The sequence below is a fragment of the Mirounga angustirostris genome, unplaced genomic scaffold, assembly GCF_029215605.1.
Source record: "Mirounga angustirostris isolate CCGP_5_RB_7025 unplaced genomic scaffold, mMirAng1.0.hap1 SCAF_17, whole genome shotgun sequence".
Classification (NCBI taxonomy): domain Eukaryota; kingdom Metazoa; phylum Chordata; class Mammalia; order Carnivora; family Phocidae; genus Mirounga; species Mirounga angustirostris.
The window spans coordinates 31955033-31974979 of NW_026991725.1; the positions used below are offsets into that span (position 1 = coordinate 31955033).

A 19947-nucleotide genomic window follows, 5' to 3' on the forward strand; every position below is an offset into this window, starting at 1 on the left:
TTTTATTTTTTACTTTGTTTTTAATATAATTTGTTATTTAATTTTTAATAAACATCTTCATCTAATAACCGGCTTACAGAATTCCTGAAAATGTAATGCTCCGCTTTCAGGGGCCAGAACACGTTGGCTCACCAGTGAAACAGCTCCCCTGCCAACTGACTTCGTATGTCACCAAGGGAATATTAAGTAAAACTGGAATTTTTAATATCTGTAGGTTTTTAAACTCTCTCTACAGGTAAATTCCTGGAAACAGAGCTGTCGCTTTCCTTTAATATTAATAGTCATTCTCCCTTTATTATCCCCAAAGCAGTCCTTGTACTTCCGAGCAGAAAAAAGATCATTGCTCTACTCTGATGAAATAGAGGCCCTACATTTTCTCCATATTTGTTTTCTGGTTTTTACTGATTGATTGGTTTTTTTCTCTTTATTGGTATTTTTATTGGGAGGATGAGGGTTTGCTTCTTTAACTTAAAGATGAGGAATAAATAATTTTTTTAAAAATCACATGCTGTGTAAGTGAGTTGTGTTCAAGAGAAATGTATAAACTGTACCCGACAAAACAAATATTCATCATGGCCACTTTGGGTTTCTTTGCTGGGATAGTCGGTTCTGGTTTCTTCTGTGTGCAAGCGATTGCGTCACACTTGGGTCATCCAGGCATCTTTCAAACCTCACAGGCCAGAGCTGGTAGCATAGTTTCCCACCTGAAGTTTGAACTGACACAACTTCTCGTTCCAGATTGTCTCCTACCTACTTGATCTTCCAGAAAAAGATGAAGAAGAAGTAGAGCGAGCACAGATCAACAGTTTTGACAGTCTCTGGGGAGAGACAGGTACTTCTCATGGACATTACTCCCTTTTCTCATTAATGTGTTGTGTTCGTGTGGAGATACTCTGCATCTCACACCCTGATTTTTCCTCTGGCATACCTTTGGCAGTCTCCGTCTTATGGTTTTTGTACTGGAGATTGATTCAGCCAAAGTAAAAAGTCAAGCAATGTCCTTCTTCCAATCCTCTTTCCCTTTGGATTCTCCAAATCATTAGCACCGGAGTCGTCTTTCAACCAAAACTTTACCCTGCTCTTGTTTCCAAATAATTGTAAAAGACTGAAAGTTTCCTTACAATGTGCCAAACTAGAGCAGAAAATAGTTGTGGCCTCTCTCTTCTTTTATGGGATTCTTGTAGCAGTTAGGTATAAATATTTCTCCCATCAAAGTAACTCCACCTGCAATTGTAAACCAGGAGGTTAAATTTTTATCCACACCTCTGGCTTAACCAAGTGTTATGGCATCATGGTGTCTGATGTGGTTAAACTGATATATACTGAGTAAAGTTGCTATCTGGATGCAAAATGAAGGTACCACCCTATAAGGCATAGCTCCATGCAGTCCCTCTTGATCTGTAGCCAAGAGATGTCTATATTGCTTGGTACTTACTACAGAAACAGAAGCTTCTTCCTTGTGGCCTTTGCAGGAAATGATTGTTGTCTTTCCCCCAAGTCTAAACTGGAACATCTGGAGAAACATTAGTAACCTTTTATGTGTTGTTATGAAACCAGGGCAATGAAAACTGTAGAGTCACCACAGATATGTGTCATATTTGCCAGACCAATATTGAGATGACCAACTTAGGGGGAATATTTTCTTAAACAGAGAGGGTGTGTCTTTTAGTTAGAGTCAGAGTGTTATTAAAAATAAAGGAGGCACTTGAATTCATTTAAAATTTATCACGACCTATCAGATTGTGACGTTTCCATTCACAGCTTCTTTAACATGATGTAGAATGGTCCAAAGCTCAGGAATTTGCTTCTCCAACTATCCCTCCCTCTGTAAGAACCAAAGGGAACAGATGTCAGGCAGCTGCAGCTTCAGAGCCCGTGACAGATTAAAGGAAAATGTGCAGCTGGAAACAGCTGCTATCTCTGGGACTCTTCCCTGCGGGAAACCAGAGGCCGGACTTTGGGGAAGGGACTGACCAGGACACCAGCAGTTTTGGAGCATGTATATCGTGACTGCGAGCTGCAGAAGGGGCATGGTGCTTTACTGTTCCCGTCAGCACGGCCCTGCCCAGCACAGTGTTGCTGAACCTCCCAACAGGCTCCCGTTGCCAGCCGTGCACGTGGAACCTCAGGGGAGGGTGGAAAGGAGTATGGCCTGATGAGGGTATGGATAGGAATTATAAGGCTGGCAATCATAGTGATGAATATCAAACATATTCTAGTGCTGTACTTGAAAGGATTTCTTAACAATGTTCAAGAAGGGGAGTGAACTAAGTAGAAGACTTATTTTTATTGATATGAATTTCTTATTAGGATAAAACTTTATGGGGGTGCCTGGGTGGCTCAGTCGGTTAGACTTCGGACTCTTGATTTCAGCTCAGGTCATGATCTCGGGGTTGTGAGATTGAGCCCCGTGTCAGCTCTGCCCTGGGTGTGGAGCCTGCTTGCAATTCTCTCCCTCTTCCTCTGCACCTCTCTCTCTCTCTCTCTCTCTCTCTCTCTCTCCCCCCCCCTCAAAAAAAAGAATAAAATTTTATGGCCTCAGGACTTTTTTAAATATCTCACTTTAACGTGCACAACAAAGTTTGTTACAGTAATTATTTAAATATGTACCATGTCTCAAGATTGTAAAAAAATCAAAGCTTCATGTCAGTTGGCTTGTAATCAGAATTGTGTTGTGTTTAACTTGATACGTATATGAAATAATTTCAGCATTATAAACATAAAATGCTGTTTAAATAGTGCTAGAATGAAATGCATCTGTAATACAATTTATAGATCTATAAACCGTTATTTGGCTTTAGGAAATTTTCTAGGAAATAATGTTTGTGCTATGTCCCTATACCTCCCCACTAATACAGAACAGACTATGAGTTGCTTTTCTATCTATCGTGATAGAGTTACTAAGTATACATGTTCCTTTCTACCTTATAGCACATAATCATTTAAAATGTGTAATGACCCAGTGAATTGTGATGTTTTCTCCAATGGCAAAATCTTACACATGTCCCCTTGTTTGGAGAAGGAAGGTTTGTGACCTGCAGCCCTGGTCTAAACAACACAGTTTTTACCTAAGGAAAATCAGAAGGTTGTGATGTTCCCAACATCAGTGGTGTCAAATCTAAGACACCACTAACTATAGGAAACTATATGGCCATTATTTTATGTGCCACTACAAAAAAAGAAAGCCTCAGCCTATTAAACTGACACAGTTCTTTATTATCACAGCAATCACAAGATGCATCCCAGTTTCAGAGATGTTAAAACTGAGGGTTCTAGAGGGGAGGGGCTTGGGGGGAATGGGTTAGCCCGGTGATGGGTATTAAGGAAGGCACATTCTGCATGGAGCACTGGGTGTTATATGCAAACAATGAATCATGGAACACTACATCAAAAACTAATGATGTAATGAATGTTGACTAACATAATAAAATAAAATTTAAAAAAATATGAAGGGAAAAAAGTGCATCTTAGAATCAATGAAATTTGGGTGCCTGGGTGGCTCAGTTGGTTAAGCGACTGCCTTCAGCTCAGGTCATGATCCTGGAGTCCCGGGATCGAGTCCCGCATCGGGCTCCCTGCTCAGCAGGGAGTCTGCTTCTCCCTCTGACACTCCCCCCTCCTGTGCTCTCTATTTCTCTCTCTCTCATTCTCTCTCTCAAATAAATAAATAAAAATCTAAAAAAAAAAAGAATCAGTGAAATTTATCTTAGCCTATAGTGAAATAATAATTGAGATGTAATTTTTACAGAGCGGATTTTCTAAAAGGTGGTCACTAGAATATCCTGGTTGCTTTTGTCCTCCTTTTTCAGCCTCTTTATTCTTCCAGATAGCATCTCCCTACATCCAGCCTCCACCATCTGGCTGGCCCCCTCCCATCCCATAGGGTTTTCACAGACTTCTTATGGAACAGTACAGAAGAAAAGCAATTAGATTGTTCACCACTCCCTCTTCTTTCTTGTCTTATGAGCTTAGACTAGGACCAGCATTAAAAATCATCTAGCAATTCTGGAGGGTCTGAACCGTCCTATGACCCAAAAGAAGCAAGAGTTCACAAAATAAACAAGATACCCATAACTCATGCCCTTATCATCCTTTGCCTACGTTACTGCAACTGCCTGATCTCTGATCTTGTCAGCCTTTCGTGATTCATCTCCCTTGTGACTTCCACCAGAGTGATCTTTGTTGATGTCACTTTCCTGCTTACCACCCTTTATTGACCACCTGTACCATTAATGAAGTTATTTAGTGTAGCCTAAGAAGACCAGTCATGATCTCTAGCCTTATCTATTGCCTGGCTTCTCCGGTAACTCCAATAACAATAAACTTGCTGTCTCCCACCTCAGTGCCTTTGTACGTGCTCTCCCTGTGCCTGGCCTGCTCTCAGTCTTCTCTTTCTCTTTCAGCATCCAGCTCAGATGAACATCTCTTCCTGAAGACCTTCTCAGACACTTCTTCCTCTGTTACCTCCATACAACTTATACACTCGATAGCAATGTAATTTTTATTTGTCTGTTATCCTTACTCAACCTTGAGTTCCTTGAGAGCAGAGACAGTGTCTGACAGATAGTTCAATAGATGTTTAACGTTTTGGAAGCAGTGATCAGTTTATGTCTCCCCAACCACCTGTCTCTCATTGGTCTTGCATGACTTGTCTGTGCTACACTCTTTCACAGTTGAAAATAGATAAACAGAACCATTTGCTTTGCCGCATTCTGTTTAGTATCCCCAACCCATCCAAGCCGACTTTGGCTATTTCCCCAACTCTGAGCTGCATCCTGTCTGCCTCTTCAGACTCCTTAGATGTTTCGCTTTGAAAAAGGACCATTTATGTCAGATAATCTCATCAGCTGCTGACAAGCTAGGGAACAAATTCTGTTACTGGTCTCTTAGGAAGAGATTTGGCTCCAAACTGCTGTGTTTGCTCTAAGAACCAGTGTGTTGTTTTACAGAACCGACTTTACCTTAATCTTCTTTCTTTCAGAAAGTTTTAACAGTTTTTGATAAGACTTACATAAAATCCAGCCAAAGCAGTTTTTTGCTCTTGGATTTTTTAAAAAGTACCGATCCCATTGTACATAGTTGTGTTGTTCTGAGATGAAATTGGCCAGCTGTGTTAATGACCATGTCCAGCTATCAGCTGGAGATTCCTACCAAGTTACATCATAACCTGAGCAACAGAGATGATACAACAAAGAAAACAACCAAATGGAACATTCCCTCTCATATAAATGTGTTATCCAGTGAGTTGAAATGCGCCAGCCAGAGCAATATAACTCCATGTTAGAGTGAACAATAGAAGTTTTAGCTTTCAAGATGGGCACTGGTTGTAAGTTTTCAGCAGTGTTCTGTGAGCTGGCATCATTGGTGAAAGGCTTGATTCTGAAATACTGGCAATATTTTCTCCATCAGGCTACAGATTCTTTTGTGAAAAAGAATGTATTTGCCCTCCCCCCACCATACACAGGGCATTAAAAGTGAGGTTTGCTGCATAGCTACTTTAAATGGAATCAGAAAGTAAGAGTTAGAAATTTTCCAAATCATTTGTTTCGTGTACCAACAAGATGATTCTTACGGTTCCTAATGAGTGTCGACCCCAGTCAGGTTATTTTTGTTCCAGCTTTACTGAGAGCTCATTTATATATACACACATGTAAACTAAGGTGTATGACACGATGGTTTCCAGTCAAGTTCTTAAGCTACTCTTGTGTTCTGACCCAAGAATTAAAGTGTTGTAGTTTTTTGGGGTTTTTTTTTCCTGAACTATTAGAAATATAAAGTTGGGTTCTTGGGGCACTGGGTGACTCAGTCTGTTAAGTGTCTGCCTTCGGCTCAGGTCATGATCCCAGGGTCCTGGGATCGAGTCCCGTATCGGCCTCCCTGCTCTGCGGGGAGTCTGCTTCTCCCTCTGACCCTCCCCCCTCTCATGTGCTCTCTCTCATTCTCTCTCTCTCAAATAAATAAATAAAATCTTTAAAAAAAAAAGTTAACCCCGGGGCTCCTGGGTGGCTCAGTCTGTTAAGTGTCTGCCTTCGGCTCAGGTCATGATGCCAGGGTCCTGGGATCAAGCCCCGCATCGGGCTCCCTGCTCAGTGGGGAGCCTGCTTCTCCCTCTGTCCCTGCCCCCACCCCCCGCTTGTGTTCTCTCTATCTCTCTCAGATAAATAAATAAAATCTTAAAAAAAAAAAAAAGAAATATAAAGTTGGCAAAGATCACTTTGATGTAAGGAACAAGACACAAAACTTCTTAGTCAAGTAAATAATCATACCCATCAATACCTGTACTCACTCATTCAGGGCTTGGAAATGACCCTCACCTCAGATAAACCTCTGGCCTGCTGTGAGGAATAGGGCAGAAATGCCACTGTTAAGAGTTCCAAAATAAAACTGAAAATACACATAAGACAAGACACATCTAGTTTGATTAAATATATCTTCTAAAACTGTTACATTTTCCTTCATAAATTCTTACCCTTGAGGAAAGAAAAGATTACTTGAAGGCTTATCTTAGTGGTTTGACAGGTAGTTTGACTTTGCATATGAATCAGTTGTGGATGAATTTGACCAAGCCCAAAGACAAAATGCCACCAGTTGCCCTTGAATGAAAAAAATTTCAAGTGACCATTTGATTTGCATCTCAGTTGCTTTCCTGATTAGCTACGAACTTTTGCAAACTGAAATATTATCTGCACTTGCCAAATACTATCTTTTTCTGATTTGCCATTGGAGTAGGTGGCCGTGATCAAGGAAGGACTTGCTGGCCACCACATCAGGTGTCCAAGTCAGTTTGGGAACAAAGCTCTCTATCCTCTTTCTTTAAAAGCATAATTCCTGCCACCTTCTAACAGTGTTTACCGTCCTCCCCACCCTCCTCCATTCTTTAAAACACTGAACCTATGCATTTGAGATGCCATGGTCAAATGAAATATATATGTATATATTTGTTCAAGTATGGACTTAGTAGAAAATCTATCTCCAAATCCCTCACGCTACTGTTGACACAGTGCTCAGAGAATGAAATAGGCACTCGTGAATCTCCACTCTCTCAGAGATCATATACAATTGATAATAGCACAAAACGAAGAATGTTTAAGTTTCTCCCTGTTGTGTCCCTTGTAGTCACTATAGCTATTTTTATTATCGGTGACTCCATTATTTTATATTCAGAAGAGCCTTTGTCATACCTTTCCTCTCATCTTTAAGACTATTACCTTGAACAGTTTGACCCTTATATGAAAATGGTTGCGGATGTACTCGAAACTTCTCTCTCAACTAATGGAGAAGAAAAAAAAAAAAAGAAAACTGGCCCAAGAACCTGAGACTGCCGTTCCTGGCTTTGGTTCTTTAGGTTTAAGGGCCCAGGAGTAGAGGTTGGCCAGAAGTGGTTCCTAGCTAATTCTAAAGAAGACCTTATTTGGGGCACCTGGGTTAAACATCGTCTCAGGTCATGATCCCAGGGTCCTGGGATCAAGCCCCGTGTTGGGCTCCCTGCTCAGCGAGAAGCCTGCTTCTCCCTCTCCCTGTGCAGCTCCCCCTACTTGTGCTCTCTCATGCTCTGTCAAATAAGTAAATAAAATCTTAAATAAATACTTTAAAAATAAAACAAAAAAACCTTACTCTGCAAGGCCCTTCTCTCTACATTCCCCCCACGCGTACACACCCCTGAAAGGTTTGTAGCTAAGAAGAGATACCAAAAAAAGAGGTAAGTCAAAAGTAGGGAAGACAGTCTGGGTAGGAAAAATGAAACCAAGTAAGTTTAATCAAAGGTGATTTTTAATAAATGTATTATTACAATTGTCTCCATATATTGTAAGCCCACTAGAACGTGGTTTTATTCATGATTTTTCTTTAAAAATTTCCTTCATGGCAAAAGTAGCTAATACCATCCTTGGAGGTAAAGTAGCAGTTACATTAATCAAGCACAGATACACTGCCATGCTTACACAGAGGGCTGGGGAGGGCAAGACCCACCTGTTCTCAGTCTGTGTTCTCTGCCCTTAGCACTGACAGCTGCAGCCGGAAGGGGCAAGCTGGAGGTGTGCCGTCTGCTCTTGGAACAGGGGGCAGCAGTGGCCCAGCCAAACCGCCGAGGGGCAGTGCCCCTGTTCAGCACTGTGCGCCAGGGCCACTGGCAGGTAAGCAGGGTAGCTACTTCCAGTCCCTCAGGTAGGGGTGAGTTCTAGACAGGAACTTCAGAAGCAGAGAGCAAAAAAAAAATCACAAAGTTTGGGTTACTCAGCAGTCATCGGGTTTGAGGACTTGGGCCTTTGTTATTAGTATTCTCGTTCATTGAGAAGATACCTAACATTCAAAATCATGGCCCATCTCTAAAAAAAAATAATCATCATGATCTATATTGTATAGAAGGACTAGCTACTTCTGGCGTGGTCATGGAGTGACCTGCTTCTCACATATCCACAGGTCCACATATTCACAGGTCCTCTGGAAGGTTCATATCCCAAAAGATCCCTGCTAACAGGTGTCTTGCAGATGTCTCAAACTTGCTAAAAGAAAACGTGGTGTATGTAAATTCTAGCTATGCAATCTTTCCAGGTGTTTGAATTCCGGATAAATGCTAATTTATACACTTGGGATGGAAAAGAAAGCAGATTGGTAAGAATCTTTGGAAGTATTTGTGTAGAAAAAAGGCTCTAGAAGCCAAACAGTATAAAAGAGTTATCAGAGGCACTTTATTGTTGTATTCGCTTCAGTCATAAATACTCACTACAGGCAGACTAGCAACCCCTACAGGTCAATAAAATGGCACCGGCAAAGGTAGTGACTTGTGTTGGAGCTTCCATTGTGGGATTGTTCAGTCTACATCTTGGCATTTGGTATCTTAAATTCTTTTTCACTTAGGGGCCGAGTCAAACATTCAGAGTTGAATTCTCATTTGGCTATCCTTAAGAGAGTCCGAGATCAGATCACATGGTACTAGAACTCTGCAGGAATTAGAGGGACCCTTGCGGTAGAAAGCTACATGGAGAGCTGACTTGCTTGTGCAGTAGGAGGAGATCCCCCAGTGCAGGGAACAACGTGCACGTGTCTACTCAGCAGCTCTTCCTGGCTCATTCGTCCCTGTTTCTCCGCACTTGCAGATTGTTGATCTTTTACTCACCCATGGAGCTGATGTCAACATGGCAGACAAGCAAGGTCGTACTCCCCTGATGATGGCTGCCTCTGAAGGCCATCTGGGAACTGTGGACTTTCTACTTGCACAAGGTCAGTCTTGGGATGCCAGAGCTGCATGGTCAGTGCCTATAATAGTCCAAGGAACTCATGATTTCCAGTGATGGGTTCTAAGAGATGTTAAGAATAGATATTATTGGGCACCTGGGTGGCTCAGTTGGTTAAGCGACTGCCTTCGGCTCAGGTCATGATCCTGGAGTCCCGGGATCAGGTCCCACATCGGGCTCCCTGCTCGGCGGGGGGTCTGCTTCTCCCTCTGACCCTCCCCCTCTCATGTGCTCTCTCTCTCTCATTCTCTCTCTCAAATAAATAAATAAAATCTTTAAAAAAAAAAAAAAGAATAGATATTATTGGGGTACCTGGGGGGCCCAGTCAGTTGAGCATCCAGACTCTTGGTTGCAGCTCGGGGCATGATCTCAGGGTCCTGGGATCGAGCCCCGCATTGGGCTTCTTGCTTAACGGGGAGTCTATTTGAGTTTCTCTCCCTCTGCCCCTCCCACCCTGTGCACATGCGTGCATGCTCTCTCTCTCTCTAAATAAATAAATCTTTAAAAAAAAGAATATGTATTATGAATCTAGTTGATTAAAATGTGAAAGTCCATCTCCTCTCCTCTGCTCTTATATACAGTGGGACCCTTTAATTCTGATATTCTTTGTATTCTAAATTCTCTAATTCAAATCTATAATCTCCAAACTTTGATTTTTTTTTCTAATATACACTCAGTAGATGTTCATCTTCCAAGGACTGTTTTTTCTTTAACTTTTATCAATTCCTGTACAACTAATATTTTTCTTGTAATCCAAAGGAGGCAAACAGAGGTTAAGACAATTGCTGACAGTGGGACCCTATTTGAGAAATCAGGATATTATATTATCTTCTATTGTAATAAATTCTTTTTTTTTTTTTTTTAAGATTTTATTTATTTATTTGAGAGAGAGAGAATGAGAGAGAGAGAAAGCACATGAGAGGGGGGAGGGTCAGAGGGAGAAGCAGACTCCCTGACAAGCAGGGAGCCTGATGCGGGACTCATCCAGGGACTCCAAGATCATGACCTGAGCCGAAGGCAGTCGCTTAACCAACTGAGCCACCCAGGGGCCCCGTAATAAATTCCTTTTGACATAACATTCACGTACTCCTGGTGAATGAGAAATAAAGAGATTGCAGTCACACCACCTTCAAAAGCATTTCAGGCTCCTTTTGATTGCTCTGACCTCAGTCACTTATGCAAAATAGGAGTGAATGAGGGTGGACTTCTGTAGAAGGAAAACTCAAGTCACTGATGACTCTACAGTACCATCTAGTGGACTTTGAGCATTTACATGAAGTAGGAGATACTGTGATCGTGACCAGCCTAATGACTCCATTCCAGTTAGCCTTCCCTATTAGTAAACTGGACCTAAACATCTATAATTATATCTATGGGCACATTCACTTCAAGCAAGCCAACCTCCTGAAGAATCATAACCAGGCCGGCACAACTGAGGGTAGTCAAGTTAAGAAGAAGGCGAGGTTTCTTCTAAGATTTTAAACTAAAAGCTCAAAGATTTGTTGGATCTTTAGCTGTATCCTCCAAAGAAGATTTGTTTGTTTCCATAGCCTCAGACTTGCAGTGCTGGGTCAGAACCAGAGAACCGCTCTCCCAGCATGCAAAGTGGTTCTTGCTTCTCCAATACAAGCCAACAAACAAGTCTGGTTTCGTGATATCTATCCTTACTTCTGCCAAGAGGGGGTTGGAGGAGGATAGGGGGTGTACCTAGATTCTCAGGATAAGATGGGGCAGGAATAAATGTCCCAGAACAGCCCAAGTCTACTGGAAAAGGCAAGACCTCTTCAGCCACTGATAACCTTTGGATCACTGCACAGTGTCTGGCACATGCCCGTGGAAGCTTATCAGACACAGATTCCAGAGATTTGTTCTCCCTTACCACTGCAGACATGCAGGTCTTTGTACTCCCGATCTTCCTCAACTTATGATGAGCTTACGTCCTGATAAACCCAAGTTTAAAATATTGTAAGTTGAACATATCTTAAGTTGAAAATGCATTTAATACACCTAGCCTATGGAACATGATAGCCTTGTCTACCTTAAATGTGTTCACAACACTTAAATCAGCCTACAGTTGGGCAAAATCATCTAACACAAAGCCTACTGTATAACAGTACTGAATATCTTATGTAGTTTATCAAATACGGTACTGAAAGTGAAAAACAGAATGGTCCTAAGTGTATCTGTTGTTTATCCTCATGGCCGTGTGGCTTCTGGTTTGCCACCGCTCACTTCCACTGGCCAGCATCACAAGAGAGCATTGCACCACACATCACTAGCTGGGAAAAGGTCCAAATTCAAAATCCGCAGGACATTTTCTACTGAATGCGTATCACTTTCGCACCATCATAAAATTGAAAAATTGTTAAGTCAGGCCATCATAAGTCAGGGGTCCTCAGTATTTCATTTTTTCACACTTAAATCAGAGACTTCCACTAAATCAACAAATCCTACAAACCTTTATTCAGCCGCTGTTACTTGCAGAACGCTATACCAGTGCCATGCCAGTGAGTGATTTTTGCTAATACACCGTAATCTGTGCCCTCCGAGACTCTGTAATCTGGCAAGGAGGGGGTGAAACGAAGATAAATACCTGAAAAGCAGAGAACACTCAGTGCTCTGATAAAGGTATTTGAGTTAGGAAAGGACAGACTTTGAAAGGTGAATAGGAAAAAAGTTTCGTATTCAGGGAGGGGGCCGTGAATGAAAAGTCAAGGAGGAGATCCAGCACACAACAGGTTTGGGGCAATAACTCAAGTTGTCTGGTAAAGTACATGAGGGCTCTTGGGAAGTAAAATTGGAAACGTATGTGGAAAGAAAGTCAAAAGGAACAGACTAAAAGAGGGTTTGGACTTAATTCTTTTTTTTTTTTTTTTTTTTTTTTCTTTTTTTTTTTTTTTTTTTTAAGATTTTATTTATTTATTTGACAGAGAGAGAGACAGCGAGAGCAGGAACACAAGCAGGGGGAGTGGGAGGGTGAGAAGCAGGCCTCCCGCCGAGCAGGGAGCCCGATGTGGGACTCGATCCCAGGACCCTGGGATCATGACCTGAGCCGAAGGCAGACGCTTAACGACTGAGCCACCCAGGCGCCCTGGACTTAATTCTGAAGGCAATGGGGAGCCTTTCAAGATTTTTTTTTTTTAATATTTTATTTATTTATTTGAGAGAGAATGAGACACAGAGAGCATGAGAGGGAGGAGGGTCAGAGGGAGAAGCAGACTCCCTGTCGAGCAGGGAGCCCGATGCGGGACTCGATCCAGGGACTCCAGGATCATGACCTGAGCCGAAGGCAGTCGCTTAACCAACTGAGCCACCCAGGCGCCCTCAAGATTTTTTTAAAGGGAATTGATGCCAGAGTTGTGCTTTAAAAAAAAAATCCCTCTGGCAGGGGTGTGAACAGTAGATTTGATTGGAGGAATTATAGTGGGCTGGGGGGTCCGGTAGGAAGCACTGTGATAGATGAGAAGTAACGAGGCTCTAATCCAGGTGCGGTAGCTGTTAGAATAGAACAGGAGGGCCAAGTACAAAAACGATTTTGGATATAAAGAGTAATTACATGTAGGAAATAACGACAGTTGAGTTAAAGATAACTCCAAAGTTTTAAAGTGGATGTTTGGAAGACGTGTGATTCCACTAACTGCAATGGGAAGAAGAGAGAGGAGGGGAAGATTACATATTGAATTTTGGACGCATTTTGAATATATGGGTTTATTTCATATGTATCTCCTATTAATTTCTTAAATTCCAGCTTTCCTTATCTTTGGAAAATCAGCTTATCTGTAATATACATCCAGAACCTTCTTATCCTGCTGCTTCTACCGTTGGAGGCTCTGTCCAGGGAATTTATAGATGGTCCATCTGAGAAAACTCCTTAGATTCTCTCCCACATTCAAATTCATTATGTGTTAAGAGTCGATGTTTTCATTGTAAACTATACCATTGTGAAAAGAGAACCCAGTACATAAATGGCTGTCATCAGGGTTAAAGGTATGGTACCTTCCAGCCCTTCATCCTGCTGTGGGAAGCCACAGGGTCTGGTTGTCTGACCTCTAGGAGTAAAAACATGGTAGGCCAGAGAACTGCTGAGTAGACCCTGAGCCTAGCTGTGGCACATGCTAAGCTTGATCTGACATCTGACCCCTGTCTAGCTGAGGAGGCAGCCTGGAAAGTGTTCTGTAGGCAGTAAGTTGATCCTAATTTAGTTAGTGTGCCATGTCAACGGTGTGAAAAGAATGTCTTAGGTACTCTTCAAAACTAGCAAGGAAATGATAGTCCCTTTGCCATCCAAGAGCTTGCAGTCTACGCTAAGAACCAAATATATATTGAATTTTAGACTAATTACAAAACAGTGTTATCGAGTATGCTTGATCCTTACAGATGAAAACATAGGAACACTGAAGAGAAACATGTAGAATATCAAAAAGGCTAAGAGAGTGAGGATGGGATCATTGAAGGCTGACAAGTTTAATTAAACTCTGAATTTCCTTGTGGCCTGGGCTCAGTTTCTTCCCATGAGTTCATCTCCCCCACATTCTAAGGAGAGAGAGCGTGGCCTGGTGCTATCACCAGTGATAAACATGGACTGAGCTCCTTCTGTTTTATGAGAATCTCTCCAGGAGTTTATACTATTACAAAAGGAAGACTTTTGCTGAGTTCTGAAAGCATTCACTGAGAATTTATTACATGTAAGTAGGATACATAAAAAAAGATTAAGAACAGAATACGGTGACATGTGTTAAGCACATTCAAGACGAGGTGAACAGTGAACCAGGAGAAGCTTCCTGGAAACGGGGGGATTTGGGATGGTCCCTAGAGAATGAGTAAAAGTGAGGCAGGAATGAAAAGATTCCCCACGTGGGAGCAAACATGACTGCGCTTCGACAGAGCGTGCAGTCTCGGTACCAGCCTTCCCTCCTGCTCTGGATGGCCCCGTGTTGCGTGTTTCCTCAGCCCTGTGTTACATTGGCTCTTATAGGTGCCTCCATTGCTCTCATGGACAAAGAAGGACTGACAGCCCTCAGCTGGGCTTGTTTGAAGGGTCATCTCTCAGTAGTGCGCTCTCTGGTGGATAATGGGGCTGCTACGGACCACGCTGACAAGAACGGCCGCACCCCACTGGATCTGGCAGCTTTCTACGGTGATGCCGAGGTGGTGAGTGCCTTTACACGGGCCTTTGGGTGGTAGGGACAGGGAAGGTTCTCCATCCGTAATGTTCTCAGGGGTTAAGGGTAGAGTAACATGTTGATGATTCCTGATAGAAAGTTCTTGGACCTGTAATTGCTAGAGGACAGGAATATTCAAAACACCATTAAAGACCAAGAGTACAAGTATGGCCTGAAATCCCATGGCTACCTACCCGGCCTGGTTCAGACCAGCAGTTGAATCAAGTCCAGGCAGCAGCCAGAGCCCTCAGTGGAGCAGTGCGGAGCCATTGCCCTGTGTTAACTGTTCTGCTTGATCCATGTCCTAGGTCCAGTTCCTGGTGGATCACGGGGCCATGATCGAGCACGTCGACTATAGCGGAATGCGCCCTCTGGATCGAGCAGTGGGGTGCCGGAACACTTCTGTTGTTGTCACTCTTCTGAAGAAAGGAGCCAAGATAGGTAGGAGAAAGGAAGAAGGTCCTGGCCATCTGTGCCCGGGGGCCAGACTGGTCCAGTGGTCTGGCTGCCCTGGGTGTTTGGTGTGAATGTGTATAGTTCCCCCTCTGCCCTGGCCCAGTTGTTGTCCAAGTGAACGGAAAGGCTCTTGGCCCAGAGAAAGCACCCTCTGAGCCATGGTTGCCATTACTCTGTGTCCAGAATCACCCGGTTATCTGCCGTGCCCCTGGTCGCCTTAGCCACGAGGCTGCTCTAACCTTAAGCACGTCTTCGGGCCAGCGCCTCTGTGCCAGCCCCACCCGTGAGCATCCTCGGTCCCCGCACTGCCGTGAGCCTCTGCTTTCTCCTGCTCTGTATGTGCTTCAGACTCTCCGGTCCCTGCTGCTGCCGTCCCGCCCGCGCCCCCGTCCCACAGACCTGTAGGCGAGGGCTGGCTGATGTGCTGGCTTTTTTGCTGCCTGCCTCTCACTGCTGCTTTTTCCTTCTTTTTTTTTTTTTTTTTTCACCTTCATCCATTTTTTTTTCCTCTCCTACAACTTTTTGTTTTCTCCTTTCTTTGAAGGTTGTCAGACGTTACCGAGTCGCCCACGAGGTATATTTCACCGCTGTCAGCATCAGGCGTGGTCTGATGGCTTGGTCAGCTTTGCCTTCTCCTCTTTGATTTAGCCTGCATGAGTTCCCTACACCTCTAATCTTTTAATTTACTTCACCTTAAAAGAAGATTTTTTTAACGACTGTTGTAGAGAATAACTTGAACTTTTGATAACTAACCCTGAAAAGCTTAGTTGGTAAATAATTCAGGCGTCTATAAACTAATCAGTTTAACGTCTTCTTTCTCTTTGTGGGTAAAGTAGTCCTCAGTCATGTTGGCTTGTTTCACATCTTTTGACATTCGAACTGTGCTCCTGATTCAAAGTAAATCCCAGGGAGGCCTATTCAATACTTACTTAAAATTAAGGGAGCCTTTAGAATCTTTAATGGTTCCCCTTTCTGCAAAGGACATATTTTTAAATTAAGAGACTAAACAGCTAGGGATTTTGAGTCCCGGGTTCTAAAATAAACTGCCCTTTTTGGATTTTTTAAATCTCTTGGTGACATTGAATGTAAACTCTTTCTCGCAATGACCTCATTTAAAACAACTCCAGACTAAGCCATGGCCTGCCCAAATACAACACGTTGGCAGGCTTTGCTGCCCTCCTGTGGTGCAGGCTCAGACAGTTCAGATGTTCTTATTTTAAGGTGAATACAAATCCAGCGCAGCTTCTTGGCAGTGGGAGTCCCTAAGATACTCCCAGGTCTAAACGATGAGCAAGTTGTTCTCTCAGCAGAAATCCCCCAGGATGTTTTTTTCACCTAGCTTCCTGCCACCCTTACATTGTCTGAGTTTTTTACCCATCATGCATCCTGTACACTACAGGTCCAGCCACATGGGCGATGGCCACCTCCAAACCAGACATCATGATCATCCTGTTGAGCAAGCTGATGGAAGAGGGGGACATGTTTTATAAGGTGAGGGGAGGAAGGAACAGTTTCCTCAAAGCAGCCACTGACTGTTCTCTACCTGTAGAATCTACTAAAGTCTTGACAGTCTCATCCTCGGCTCTAGAGGCAAAGGGAGAATGCCATCCCTCAATGATGGGCTCCTACGTAGACCATCCTGAGTTTTTAATTTCCCAACAAGAGAGCAAGAGTGGCCTACATAAGCCTGCAGCTGATCAACTTGAAGACCTAATTTTATCTGGTCACTTATAGGCAGTTACCTAGATTCTGCGTGGAATCTGCTAAGTGGGACCTGGAAACTCATGGGACAAGTAAAGTAAAATTATGTAGTACAGCTATTTTTTAGTCTGTGAGAAAGAGACATTGATCTTTGCTTTCATATTTAATATATAAATATAGATTTAAAAGTCTGTAGTGATAATAGCTTGTCAACATCCCTGAGTAAGATAAGGAAAGCAAGGGACACCTGGGTGGCTCAGATGGTTAAGCGTCTGCCTTCGGCTCAGGTCATGATCTCAGGGTCCTGGGATCGAGTCCCACATCGGGCTCCCTGCTCCTTGGGAGACTGCTTCTCCCTCTGCCGCTCTCTCTCTCTGTCTCTCATGAATAAATAAATAAAATCTTTAAAAAAAAAAAAAAAGATAAGGAAAGCAAGACAAATAGCAATTATAAGATTTTCTTAAAGTCACTCACTGAATGACAACAAAAAAAGTATGGAGTCTTTTTGTAGTCACAGTTCAAGCTGAAGACTCCAGTGCCCTAACACAGACTCTCTCCCGTGGCCTGTAGGAAATCCCAAAAGAACATTACATGACACGGCACCTGGCTGGCTCAGTCAGAAGAGCTTGCAACTCTTGATCTCAGGGTTGTGAGTTAGAGCCCCATGTTGGGTGTAGAGATTACTTAAATTTAAAAAAAAAAAAAAAATGAAGAAGATCACATGTCACAGTTATCTGGTTAAGATTAGCAGCGTCTTCTTCTCCTAAAGGTAAACATAAATCCAACCTCACTGAAATATCAGAGGCCCAAAGATGCAAAATGATTATGAAGCACATTATTACCACCTTCTACCCACCCCTGTGTAAGGAATGTTTTGAGTTCCTGGGGGAAGAGTTGTGTTTCCTGAGGATGCTCTGTGTAATGTCATGATAATCTAGGAATCTTGGGCTTCTAGGAAACTCGAGTCCTGACCCACCCAGGATTTCACATGACTTCCAAGAAGGGCCTCATTAACTCTAGGTGTCCTATTTATGGACTTGGGGATAGCATTGCTCTCAAGAATCTAAGCCCTGGTTATAATATAGCTTCTCATATTCCAACACAAGGAGTCCTACCTCCTAATGAGAATAGGCAGAGCTACTACTGTTCCCACCCAGAATTCTACCTTGGTAGACTGCAGATCTCTCCTTAATGAAAGGTGCTGAAGAGAAAATGAAAAGATTGGACTCCCTGGTGGAGTTGCTATACAGAAGGAATACAGCAGATTAAGATCAGCTAAATGAATGGGAGATGCCTCCTGCATCATTCTGAGCTCAGCTGATAGATTTTCATTTATTTTATTTTTATTTATTCATGTGTGTATGTATATATGTATTTATTAGCTGATAGATTTTCAGACACAAAATGTAAGGAAAGTTCAGGGCCCCTGTTACCAGGTCCCTAAATTGGTCATAGATTTACTTCATCTTGGAAAGTCCCTCCTACACAGATGAATCACAAATTCTAAACTTCTCTACCACCACCCTACCCCGAGGCTTTTCTAAAAACGGGAACACTGACATACCACTTTATGCATTGAGATTAGGGAAGCAACGGGTAGACCGTTTTAGCTCCCACCTCCTTTGTGAGGAAGAGAATGGCCTCTTCTAGAGGACTGGCAAGGAGGAGCATCAAATGGAAGAGTTTTCCAGGCAAGCCAAAAGTAAAGAAGTAGTAGTAACTCTAGAGAGGTTGGGACTAGGAAATGATATGTGTCCCAAGGAGATCAGGTTAAGAAAAAGCTCCTTTGAAATGAGCAAGATCAGTCTCTTGGGAATCTTGTCGGGAAGCTGGGGGTTCCAGGTGTTGGTTCTCTGGCTTGTGCCTTGGGTATCCCCTTCAACCTTGCCCTTCCTGCCAGGTGAGTTTCCTGTTGAAAAGACTGGACCCTCTGCTCTCACCAGCGGGGCCAGCCCTCCTCCCCAGGCTGGAGTTTGGGAGGGCTAACTTAATAATCACTGCAGAGAGGAGGAAGGGAGCGGGGCCAGACCTCAGCTGCTCAGCAGACCAACTGTGTGTTTTGCCATCTTGTACTCCCATTAGAAAGGTAAAGTAAAGGAGGCTGCCCAGCGTTACCAGTACGCCCTGAAGAAATTCCCTCGAGAAGGGTTTGGTGAGGACTTGAAAACCTTCCGGGAACTAAAGGTGTCTCTCCTCCTCAACCTCTCCCGATGTCGCAGGAAAATGAACGTAAGTCCCTCTCCTCCCAGCTGCTTTCTACGGCCCTGGAAGCTGACAGCCCACGTCACTCACTGGCTCTTACCAGGCCCCTAAAATCGTTCTCAGCCCCATTTGGAACTTGGTTGTCCTTCACAGAGCACTGACATTTGCAATTTGAAAGAAATCAAGTCTAAGCACAATCCGTATATTAAACTGTGAAAAAGTTAATGCTGTGGGCACTTTTGGTGCTTTCTGAATTTTTAGTTCACACTGAAAGTGATTAGAATACCATCATCGTCGTCTCCTACCCCCAAGTCAGTTTTCTGGTCTTTGGGAAAATGTGAGAGCAGGTGGTGGCTAGAATTCTAGCTGCAAGTAGATATTAATTGTAGTCATTCCCTTCCTTTCTAGTAGACCCCTAGTCACTTAAGGAAGGGCTGGAGAGAGGACTCAGGACCATGGACTTCAAGGTTTATTTCAAAGGCTAATCTTGAACTTTTCGCTCCTTTCCTCATCTTTTTACTCCAGCATGCCGTGTCCCTTCTTGTCACAGAGGGAATCTTAGAACTCTTCCTGGCCCTCTGTTACCCCCCAAGTAGTCCTTGGTCCTTCTTGCCTGCCGTGCAGGAACAGTCTGGTGCCCTCAGCCACTGCTCACGTGACACGCAGATGCTCCCAGGCCAAGAATCCTTTCTCAGAGACTGGGAATAGCTGAGATCGTGTCAGGAACCTCTGATAACCCCCTGCCTGAAGTCTCACAGTTCCTCAGGGGCTAAAAACAATCCACCCCAAAAAAGAATGCCGATGAGTAGAGAGCTCAGCTGTGCGGAAGTGAGAATTCAGCTGCAGGGGCAAGAGGTCCAATGTCAAGTCCAGAGAGGTTGTGTGTGCGACCTTCGCATCCTCCATCTAAACCCTGGCAATGAGAAGAGCCTGGGTGTCCCAGAGAACACAGTTATGGCCCGAAGAGGCAGCGCTGCCCCACGGTGCTGAGGAGAGTGCGGCCAGGGTGGTGGTTCCTGTGGGAAGGGGATGCCCCAGGGGAAGGCAGTGAGGCTCTTCTGTGGAACAGAACCAGACCAGCGGTACCCAGGGTCCCCCGGGGCACCAGCCAGTGAGAATGAGACAACACTCCGGAGCCAGTGCCAGTCCATTGCCTTCTCTTTTGCTTAAACAAATAATCTACTTCTCAAAAA

At 43.5% G+C, this 19947-nt stretch overlaps 1 protein-coding gene and 1 long non-coding RNA gene across 11 annotated transcripts in view; one reads left to right on the forward strand and one right to left on the reverse strand.

The window, feature by feature from the left end:
- Nucleotides 1–19947, forward strand: part of TANC2 (tetratricopeptide repeat, ankyrin repeat and coiled-coil containing 2) — a 361538-nt gene that overhangs the window by 331713 nt on the left and 9878 nt on the right. For 8 of the 10 annotated variants that reach the window (XR_010408383.1, XM_064582223.1, XM_064582220.1 and 5 more), the window contains 8 exons: nucleotides 739–832; nucleotides 7999–8132; nucleotides 9096–9219; nucleotides 14209–14384; nucleotides 14704–14836; nucleotides 15396–15425; nucleotides 16251–16342; nucleotides 18635–18781. Coding sequence is in view for 9 of the 10 variants with exons in the window: in XM_064582223.1 (XP_064438293.1) it covers nucleotides 739–832; nucleotides 7999–8132; nucleotides 9096–9219; nucleotides 14209–14384; nucleotides 14704–14836; nucleotides 15396–15425; nucleotides 16251–16342; nucleotides 18635–18781 (930 nt within the window). In the remaining variant the exon portion in view is untranslated. The remainder of the gene's footprint in view (nucleotides 1–738; nucleotides 833–7998; nucleotides 8133–9095; nucleotides 9220–14208; nucleotides 14385–14703; nucleotides 14837–15395; nucleotides 15426–16250; nucleotides 16343–18634; nucleotides 18782–19947) is intronic. The other 2 variants (XM_064582222.1, XM_064582228.1) reach the window with 1 other exon arrangement.
- Nucleotides 1–19947, reverse strand: part of LOC135362926 (uncharacterized) — a 23265-nt gene continuing 3318 nt past the window's right edge. Inside the window, exons 2-5 of the long non-coding RNA XR_010408385.1 lie at nucleotides 9116–9255; nucleotides 7969–8187; nucleotides 1436–1513; nucleotides 1–1224 (exon numbers count right to left, since the gene is read on the reverse strand). This is a non-coding gene — a long non-coding RNA (uncharacterized LOC135362926). The remainder of the gene's footprint in view (nucleotides 1225–1435; nucleotides 1514–7968; nucleotides 8188–9115; nucleotides 9256–19947) is intronic.